The 10,660-nt window shown below is 50.7% G+C and overlaps 1 protein-coding gene, 1 long non-coding RNA gene and 1 pseudogene across 2 annotated transcripts; 2 read left to right on the forward strand and 1 right to left on the reverse strand.

Moving 5' to 3' along the window:
* Positions 1–1,370: 1,370 nt before the first annotated feature.
* TMEM270 (transmembrane protein 270) lies at positions 1,371–3,944 on the reverse strand. Its single transcript, XM_025425802.3, has 3 exons — positions 3,791–3,944; positions 1,818–2,234; positions 1,371–1,692 (listed from the first exon to the last, which is right to left on the reverse strand). The coding sequence occupies exons 1-3, from the start codon at positions 3,860–3,862 to the stop codon at positions 1,396–1,398; spliced, it is 786 nt and encodes a 261-aa protein (XP_025281587.3). The 5' UTR covers positions 3,863–3,944; the 3' UTR covers positions 1,371–1,395.
* Positions 3,941–7,590, forward strand: LOC112646145 (uncharacterized). The gene is made up of 3 exons (XR_003127496.2): positions 3,941–4,011; positions 6,033–6,169; positions 7,374–7,590. It is a non-coding gene; the product is annotated as an uncharacterized LOC112646145 (long non-coding RNA).
* Positions 7,591–8,585: 995 nt separating this feature from the next.
* Positions 8,586–9,005, forward strand: LOC112646048 (prefoldin subunit 5-like; annotated as a pseudogene).
* Positions 9,006–10,660: the final 1,655 nt, after the last annotated feature.

Raw genomic sequence — 10,660 nt, forward strand, 5'->3', positions numbered from 1 at the left:
CTCGGCCCTTGAGGCCCCTCTCCATCTACCCCTTCCCTCCCTCCCAGCACCCCGGGCCCCGCAGGCCACAGTCCTGTCAAGCACTGGTGTGCCTCCTCCCCACCTAAGGACCCATGCAACTCCAAATGCCTGCCCTGGGGCCTGCTTCCCAGTCCCCCTGTCCCCAGCCTCAGCAATGGGCCAACTCCACACACTTCAGCACACAGCTTTCCCTACAAAAGTTGGGTGTTCTGGAATCTCAGCGTTTAGTGCAGCACCTTCCCAGCAGATGTTCTGCCTCTGGCCAGATGGGAGCCTTTCAGATGTCTCCCCGCAGGGGCAGGCGGGTCTGCTCCTCAGATTCAGAGCAAAGGTCCAGAAGTTTACCCCAAACCTACCCTGGGCCATCTGCAGGTCCATATGGGAAGCAAGGCAGGATTCTGGCCCTAATTTTCCCAGGCACCAAAATACAGAAGGCGAACATGGGGCAGGACTCTGTGGAACATCTTCCCACACTCACACCATCCTTGGGCTTGGGAATGAATGGCAGGTGATTGCTAACTCCCATGAAACAATCCCTTCCCCTCCTCTCACAGAATCACTAACCTGAGGGGCAGGGGAAGTCTGACCCACTGCTGTCTGAGCTTGCCTAGCTCCATTGGCTCAGATTTGGGCTGTTTCTCTCTCCCTGGAGGAGATGGATAGATGGGTGGATTTGTGGGTGAGCAGTGGATGGATGGTAGGTGCGTGGGTAAACAGGCTGAATAATGAATGGATAGATGAGTGGATGGGTTGGTGGGTGGGTGGATGGGTGGATAGATGGGCAAATGAATGCATGGCTGGATGGATGAGTGAGTGGTAAAGTGAATGGCTAAGAGTGTAAATGAATGGTTGGGCTATTTGCAGATTAGCTCGGGAGTCACTAGTTCTCAAAGGAACTTTCTGAATCTCTGAAATGTGAGGCCTTGGCACCCCCCAGAGGCCAGAGTTTCTAACGACCCATCTCCCTTAAAGTCCTGGGCACCGACAGTCCTGAGAATCAAAGGCACAGACCTAGAGAAAGTTAGGGGTTTGGGGAAACAAGAAATCTAGGGTCCGGTGCTGGCTCTTTCCCTGACTTACTCTGAGACTTTGGGAATGTTCAACCTCCTGAGGCTCAATTTTCTCATCTGGAAAATGGAGCTAATCAAACCTGATGCCCATAATGCTATGAGATTTAAACAAAATTATATATGGAAAGTGTCTGGGAGAGTTATCTGGCACAGATCAGGGGCCCACAGAATCTGAGTTCCTTTCCAGAGGCAGCCCTAGGGCATGCATGCGCACACACACATGCACACATACGCCAGTAGAGGAGAGGGACACAGAGTGAGACCCCAAGCCAGACCAGATCCAGAAAGACAGATGGGGACACACTTATTCTCCAGGGATCCCATGCTCTGGCAGGGCTGGCCTGGCCTCAGGGCCCAGAGGTTCAGGCAGCGGGGACTCAGACAAGGGTCCTGAGCCCTTCGAGGGTTCAGGCTCTTGGGCCTGGGCCAGCTGGGCCGTGTGCTCAAAGGCAGCTTGCAGCAGGTGGGAGACAAGGCAAGTGGTCCAGGTGATGAGATAGGCTAGGTGCCAGGAGGTGAACGCTGTTGTGTTCTCCACCCACCAGTACAGACGTTTCAGCAGTGTCAGGAGCTCTGGCACCACATGGTTGCCCAGCAAAGCCTGGAGGGGATAAGTGGAGGGGCAGGAGGTGGCCATCAGGAGCTCCCACAGTGGCGCTGCCCGGCTGCCAGACCCAGTGTCCCAGGCCTGCCCTCTCCAGCCTGGCCTGAGCCGTGCCCACCCACCTTGCTGAGCAGCCAGCCCAGGCCGCAGCGATGGGCATTCCGGCACAGCCTCCAGGTCAGCACTGACAGCAGCAGGACCGCCAGCATCAGGCCATGCAGACAGGACAGAAGCAGGTCCATGCAGGTGGCTGCAGACAGGCCTAGCCACTTCGGGGCCAGGCCCAAGGCGCGGGCACAGCGCAGCACGGCCGCCCCCATCAGCCGGGGTCCCCGCAGCCCCAGCCACATGGGGACTTCCATCAGCACCAGCCCCGCCCGTAGCAGCCGGCCCAAGGGGCTGGCTGCAAGCCAAGCGGGGGGATGGACCTGGCCGCTGCAGGACCCCCAAGCCTCCTGGGCCAGCCCCGACAGCCAGTGGTTGAAGAGGAGAATCTTGAGCAGCAGGAAATTGTAGAGGTGGACTCGGTTCTGGACCAGCTGCAGGAGGGAGAGCCACACCATTGTCACTCATGCACCCTACCTGTCCCCGGTTTTATTTATTTATTTTTTTTTTTTTTTTTAGTTTTTTTTTTTTTAGTTTTTTTTTTTTTTTAGTTTTTTTTTGTCCCCGGTTTTATTGTAGGGGTGGGGCCGCCAGGCTACCATAGGCCAGGTCCCCCCTCTCTGGAGGTCTCAACTTCCCCAACAAGAAAGATCTTTATCTGCCTACTTCTAAGGACTCCATTCTCAGTCCATTCGCTTTAGAAAGTATTTCGTTTTATCTTGGTTTTCTTTCCCTTGAAGTGATTATTGATAATAGTCTAGGCAAAGCGGAAGACCTGCACCCCAATGTTTATAGCAGTGATGTCCACAATAGCCAAACTGTGGAAGGAGCCCCGGTGTCCATCGAAAGATGAATGGATAAAGAAGATGTGGTCTATGTACACAATGGAATATTCCTCAGCCGTTAGAAATGACGAATACCCACCATTTGGTTCAGTGCGGATGGAACTGGAGGGTATTATGCTGAGTGAAGTAAGTCAATCGGAGAAGGACTAACATTATATGGTCCCACTCATTTGGGGAATATAAAAAATAGTGAAAGGGAATAAAGGGGAAAGGAGAGAAAATGAGTGGGAAATATCAGAGAGGGAGACAGACCATGAGAGACTCCTAACTCTGGGAAACAAACAAGCGGTGGTGGAAGGGAGGGGGGGGTGGAGGTGACTGGATGACGGGTACTGAGGGGGGCACGACGGGATGAGCACTGGGTGATATGATATATGTTGGCAAATTGAACCCCAATTTTAAAAATTTTATTAATCAAATATTTATGCTTATATGAGAAAATATCTTGTAATTTAGATAATCTATGATTACTATAACCTCTTTTGCCAATAAATGACTGAAAAAAAAGAAGTCTAGCAAAGGAAGTGGTTCATTATGATAATAGAAGGAGTGACCATACCCCCTCAGCCCTCTGATCCTGCAGATTTGAACCCCAGGCGGTTTTTTCTCCCAAGCACTTGGGCTTTCCTGCCCACCGGCTACCTGTTGGTGTCATGAGGGCAGCTGGGGACAAATGGCAGTGGCATTGGGGTAGAAAAATGCGAAGTGCAGGGGCAGTGACTGAGTGACCTCTAGAGAGGGGTAAAGGAGAGAGTGGGACCCAAGATCTCCAGGCTTCTGTCCTGGGTGACAGGGTGGATATGATGCTTCCCATCTAATGGAAGAAAAGTGCAAGCTTGAGTGGGGAAAGAGACTATAACGGGAAAGTTCCACCATTCCTGGGGCTGAACGGGCCCTCATCAGAGCCCTAAAGCACCCCATCTAGACCCCACACACCTTTGTCCAGAGGACCACCTGGAGCCCTAGGGGGCGGCATGGGAGACGGCCATCTGGGACTGGCTATGTACCCCACTACGGGCACTGTGGCTTGTGGGTGAGGCTTCTGAGGGAGGCAGTCACCTAGTTCCACCGGATGGGACAGGTCCATGGGGTCCAACAGCTCTGAGGTAACTGGGAAGGCCTGGGGGCCCCCATTTCCCACTCACCAGCACTGAAAGCTTCACTACCAGCAGCAGAATTTCCAAGAGGCTGGATCTGACCGGAGGGACGGCCTCCATATCTGCCCCTTCTCCCCCTCCTCCAGCTGGGAGAGGAAGGGTGACCTCACAGATACTGCAGGGTGGGGCTGAGTTACCGTGGTGACCCGGTTGCCATAAAAGACCCCCTTCTACCTGCCTCCCCCACCCTGCAATGTGCAAAAACTAAGGTATTTGTCTTCTACATCCTGTCCCCTTCCTGGTTGGAGACTGCCCAGACACCCACACAAGCGCCAGAGAAGGTTCTCAGAGGGACAGCCTCGGGGCCTGCAGTGGGAACTGAGGCAGTCCTTGTGTACAGAAACTGTGGCTGAGGGTGGCTGGGGGCTGCACCTGCCCACGTCTGTGGAAATCCCAAAGAATCAAAGGCCCAGGAAATAGATATCTTGACACCATCCCAGGGCCACAGGGGACACTGTATTTGGAGACAGATAGGAGCCTCAGCTGCCCAAACCTGCAGACCCCTACCTAAGCCCCTCTATGCATCCCCACATACGCACACACCCCACCACAAAGCAGAGAAATGAAGTTGCTAGTTTTCCCCTCAGATCTTAGTGACACCTAAGACTCCGTTACAGCAAAGCAGGGGAGACAGAGTGTGCTGACCTGAACGCTCCAGAGAGTTCTGGAGAGAGGCAGGGGGAATGAAAGAAAGGCAACAATTTGCTGAACTCGCCCACTCCAAGGAGGCCACAGGCTGCCTGGAGCATCTTGCAAAGCTTGCCGGAGGCTGCAATTAGGGTCAAAGGCTTAGGATTTTCTGGGAGAATCCAGAACTTTTAGTACAGAGTGCCTCAGATTGCTTTCCTGTCTGGGTCCCCCCCCCCCCGCCCCTCCCCCCTCCCCCCTCCCTCCCCCCCCCCCCCCCCCCCCCCCCGCAGGTGCTCCAGGAGGCCACAAGAGGAGGCTCTCACAGCCTTTTAGAAATTTTTAGAAGCACGCCCTCTTCTGGAAAGGCTACTGTAATGCGGGGCTCGGTGACTAGAGGGCACCCTGGTGCAGGTTGGAAAGGGTGGTTGCCACCCCAGCGCTCGCCCACACCATGTCTTCAGTCCTCATTTGCCACCTCGGCCAGGCACCCTTGTGCAGGATGTAACCTGCCCAACTGGACGTGGGAACCCAGTCCCTGCAACATCAAGGATGACCTCAGCCCAGTCTGTCCACCAATTCCTTTCCTCTCCTGGGACAACAGCTGGGGTCTGGAGGGTGAAGTGTGCAAAGTCCCTCCACTCTGTCCTCTGCCTTTCCTATCACCCACCCTCCCTCTGTACCCGCGACATTGTGGCACTAAGGGGTCACCAGGGCTTCGAAAAGGCCTCCTTGCATTAAGTTTTGAAGGATGGCTAGGAACTTCCCATAGAAACTGTGAAGGACGGTCCGGACAGGGAAAGCAGCATGATTTGAACACTTCTGAGAGCAGAAAGCGGGAGGCAGGGAGGAGCACAAGGCAAGTGGTGAGGTCGGCAAACGCCAAATCTTTAAAATAATAAAAAGATTTTATTTATTTATTCATAAGGCACAAAGAGAGAGGGGCATAGGCAGTGGGAGTAGAAGCAGGCTCTATGCAGGGAGCCCGATGTGGGACTTGATCATCAGGACCTTGGGATCATGACCTGAGCCAAACGCAGACACTCAACCACTGAGCCACCCAGGCGTCCAGCCACAGAATATTCTATCACACAATGAAAGCCGTAGAAGAGCTGAGGCAGCAAGGAGATTCCTGTGTGCTCTAGGACTGTCCCTCCTCGGGAGGAGGAGAGACTGGGGAGAAGGGGTCTGGGCTGGCGAGGGTGGGGAGGAGGTGGGGCAGGGGACGGATCAGCTAGGAATCCACAACAATAAACCCCGGGAATGGAGAGAAGTGGACAGATGCCAAAGACACGTAGAATGTAGAGCAACATGGTGGGAAGCAGTCATGTACCAGGAAAGGTCCAAGGTGGTACCCTACCTGCAGGTTGACCAGCCAGCCTCCCCGAGTGCCTTGGCTGCTGGCAGAAGCATGAGATTCCTGGGTCAGAGAGGAAGGACCATCTACTGCTCACAGCACTAGCTGCCAAGGGTTTAGCATTGATTCCTCAGAGTCCCAAATCCCACAGGGGGATGTGGACAGGACCATGTGACACTTGTCCACTCAGCAGGTATATTGTGAGAGAATAAATCTAAGCTTACAGAACCCAAATCTTTTTAATAGGCAGTAAGCAAGCCAGCCCTTTGCTCCTGGGATAGACATCATCTTCATCACGCTGGAGCACACCTGTGCTTTGCCCCAGAGGGGGACACCATATATTTATTCCAAGGTTGTCTGACACACAGATATCCTGAAGAGAGGTAAAGCAAAGCAGGGGTCAAGGGACCCCTCAGAAGGTTTGAATGAAGGGTGGTTGGTGATGCTGTCCACCAATGTGGCGGTGGAGAGGAATGGTGGGTTTGGGGAAGGGCCTGACAGGTTGCTGGGAATCACATGGTAGGGACAGAAATTAGGATTTGTGAGTCTTTTTCCCCTCTTTTGTCTCCTCCCCTTCTTGGCTTGCTCCCCTCCTCCAAGCTATCACCCAGCACCTCCATACCAAGAATTCTACTATCACTAAGCTGAGTTGATGGTCTTCAATCTCACATCAACCAAACTCCCTGGTCATGTGGTCCAGGCAGGAGACGGGATCACAAGGACCTCACTCTGCCCCAGTGCTGCCAGGGCAGCCCCTCGGGGTATCTCTCAAGACCAAGCTGGGTCTCAGTCCCAGCTCCATCAGCTGTGCCCTCCTCCCTCCAGAGCTTGGCCCCCAAGCAAAATTTCGGGAAGTCTTCTTTGTGGCTCTGTACTTGCTAACACAGTCCCCCCATAGCCTAGCCTCAGCCATGCAGTACCAGTTACCAGAAGCCCCAGAGTCACCCCTGTCATCTTCCTTCCTTACCTTCCTGCCACGCCACCTCTGAAGGCCAGGACCAAGAGCCTTGCTCACGACAGTGCTCCATGCCTGGAACAGTGCCAGGTGCACAGCAGGAGCTCCAGAAGTATTTGTTGAATTAACCAATGAATAAGGGAGTAACTGCCTGGAGATTCAGCCCCTTGCCAGGCCAAGCTGCTGCATAAGGAGCCCCTAGATGTGGGTTCTTAGGCTAGGAACCCTCCATCCTCTTTTCTTTCCTACTCAACACCTAAGCTCAAGGCCATCCGTGCACTATCGTGTATGTGGCCTTGGGCAATAACCACCTCCCCTCCCTGGCCCTGTCTACACCTTGCAGGTAACAGGGAGGACCAGGTGGGTTAACCCAGTTATCAGTGGCCCCGCTGCGCAGACTCCTTCCCCAGCCCAGGACCCAGCGCTAGAGGAGGGCAGGCAGTCTACCTCGGCCTTGCTCCCATTGCCGGCAGCCCAACGGCTCTCAGGTGCGCACAGGTGCGCTACCCTGCAGGTGCAGGACAGCAGTGCGGCCGCGCGGGGGAGCACACACCGGGGGTGCAGAGCCCAGCGCACCTGCGCTCGCTGCTGGACTTGGAAAACTTTTCATTTGCTATTTTGTCCCCTGCCAGTCTGGGAGGCTGGTTTCCCCGTGACAACAACCGTGCGTCATCCAGAGGAGCTGGCCTGGTGCGAGTCATGTCATGTCTGGGTTACTGGAGGCGAAACCACGGGGAATGATCCAGACCACTTTTCTCCTTTCACATACCAGTGTTAAAATCTCACTTTATTTCAAATCATTATATTCCCCCCCGCAGAAGTACATAAAAATGATAAATATCCCTTTCATATGTATTGTGATTTGTATTTTTGACTTTCCAAAAATGGCTTTATCGGAGCCACTTAAATACAAAAGTAATAATTAAGAACTGATGGATGCAAGAGGAGCCTATCCTGGTTAAAGGAAAACATTTTGCCCTCGGTTTGAACTGACCTATGACATTTAATCACAGGTCCTTGTTTCGGCCCCAAGTTCCCTCATCTGGAAAACTGGGATACATTTTGTAGAGTCAAATGGGTGAGGTTATGGGGAGAAGTCATTCCAACAGGGTCTGGGAAGTGCTTGGAGCAGCACCCGGCCCCACACCAATGCTTCGGGGTTGATGAGTCAATGAAGCCAACCCCTGTGGATTGGAAAGTTAACTCAAGAATTTTTAAAAACAAGGGGCACCTGGGTGGCTCAGTGGTTGACCGTCTGCCTTCGGCTCAGGTCATGATCCCAGGGTCCTGGGATCGAGTCCGACATCAGGCTCCCCAAGGGTAGCCTGCTTCTCCCTCTGCCTCTATCTCTGTTTCTCTGATGAATGAATAAAATCTTTTTTAAAAAAAGAATTCTTAGGGATCCCTGGGTGGCTCAGGGGTTTAGCGCCTGCCTTCGGGCCAGGGCGTGGTCCTGGGGATCAAGTCCCATGTTGGGCTCCTTGCATGGAGCCTGCTTCTCCCTCTGCCTGTGTCTCTGCCTCTCTCTCTGTGGGTCTCTCATGAAAAAATAAATAATTTTTTTAAATAAAAAAAGAATTTTTAAAAACAAAATAAGCTACAGGCTAGGCAAAAATGCTTTAAAACATGCACAAATGTGTAAAAAGAAATGGCCTCCAAGTGCACAAATTGTATTGATTCATAAGGCAATATGTGGAAATTTTTCATCTCAACCAAACCACTTTCTGGCGATTTACTTGGAGGCTGAGACTACATTTTGAAATTCCAGAACAATCTGACTAAAGAAGGGTCCTTGATACCTTAAAATTAACTAAAAAAAAAAAAAAAAAAAATGCCTCCTTCCCAACATGGTGCAGTCAGTTAACATCACCGAGCTGAACCTGCCACAGCTAGAAATGCTCAAGAACCAGCTGGACCAGGAAGTGGAGCTCCTGTCCACGGGTCCATTGCCCAGCTCAAGGTGGTACAGACCAAGTCCATGGGAGCAAGGACTGTCTGAACGTGCTGAACAAGAACAACAAGGGGAAAGAGATACTCGTCCCACTGACGACTTCTATGTGTGTCCTGGGAAGCTACATGATGTGGAACAAGTACTCATCAATGTGGGAACAGGCTACTATGTAGAAAAGACAGCTGAGGATGCCAAGGACCTCTTAAACCATGTTGTTGAAATAAATTCTGCAGACATCTTACTGCCACCACCAGCCACTGGCCATCTAGCTTCTGCCCTTACACCCCCACCACCACTGTCCTGGTCCAAGTGACTGATAAGCTCTTTACTGCTGAACCTGGTATGGAGACACCATGAGCAAAGCCAGAAGGTAGCATCAGCCTAGGAGAAATGTTTGCAACTCATGAAACAGTCCAAGAATCAGTATCCAGAATACACAAAACATTTAAGGAACTCCTACAAACATAAAGATAAATAAGACCAAATCAAGTGACTCAATAGAACACATAGGCAAAGACAATTCACAGAGGAAACCCAAAAAGCCAATAAACTTATGAAAACTTGTGCACCTTCATTAGTAATCAAGGGAAATGCAAATTAAAATGAAATACTCTCTCCTACTCATTTGCAAAAACCAAAAAGTCTGATAAAGTGTGTGAGTCCATGGAGGCAACCAGAGCATCTGATGTGATGTGTGCCCCCACCTGGCACTTTCATGTTAGTTCTCAGACTCTGAGAGCCAACCATGCTAAGAAAGGTATTATTCACAACTGCCCGTTGCACACATATGTGAAACTGAAATGAGCTCACGACAATAATTGCCCTTACTATGTGCAACGTGAATTTTCTATTCATTCTCTTTTACAATGAACTAAATTGTTTTCGTTACCCCATACCAGGAAGCAAACACCATTCTGTAAAGCACTACTTCCAGAAGTATTCATTTGTGAACAACAATAACACACAAAAAAAAAATATGCAAGGCTATTTGTGGCAGCATCATTTTCCATCAGTAGGAAAATGAATAAATGAATTGGGTGTATCTGTTTGAGGGATGACTAAGCAGTGGTTACCATCAATGCAACCTGTACACACCAATGTGGAAAGATCTCAAAAACATAGTAAATAGAGAGGAAGTTAAGTAAAAGAGGGAATTTTCAGAGTAATAGCTATAAAGCGATAGCGATCATATACATGTTCTTAAATCCATTAAGCAATATTATACGTTCCAGACATATATAGTAAAAATATAAAAACAAGACCTGGAAGGTCCCAGCCATTCAGGGTGGTAGCTGGGTCCCTGCAGCAGCAGAGAGAGGAGGGAGGAATTCAGAAGGAATTTCAGTTTAATCTGTTATCTTGTCTTTTTCTACATTCACATATTCTGAAGCAATAATGACAAAATGCTAATATTTGTTCATTCTAGGTAGAGGATGCCTTGTTCTCAACCAAGCCAATCAAGCAGAGATCTGAAGGAAGAGTGATCTGGGCCCAAAAACAGAAGTGCAAAGGCCCTGAGGTAACCATGGCATGTTCTAGGAACAGCAGAGACAAGGATGGTGGAGTGAGGAGAGAGGTTAGGGATGAGGTTGGTAAGGAATTTGGATTTTTTTTTAAGATTTTATTTATTTATTCATGAGAGACACAGATAGAGGGGTGGGGCAGAAATATAGGCAGAGGGAGACACAGGCTCCATGCAGGGAGCCCGATATGGGACTCGATCCCAGGACTCCAGGACCATGCCCTGGGCCAAAAGCAGGCACCAAACCGCTGAGCCACCCAGGGAGCCCAGGAATTTGGACTTTAAGCAGGGGAGTAAGCTCAACAAATTTGTACTGTAAAAACATCATTCTGGTTGGGTGTATTTTGTTAACTAAAACTTTGAAACTGAGTGATGAACCAAAACATGGGGCTAATCTCTTATGTGTTTGGAATTTTCCATTAAAGTTTTGAAAAACAATAATCAAT

This window comes from Canis lupus, chromosome 6 (assembly GCF_003254725.2).
Source record: "Canis lupus dingo isolate Sandy chromosome 6, ASM325472v2, whole genome shotgun sequence".
In the NCBI taxonomy this organism is placed as follows: Eukaryota; Metazoa; Chordata; class Mammalia; order Carnivora; family Canidae; genus Canis; species Canis lupus.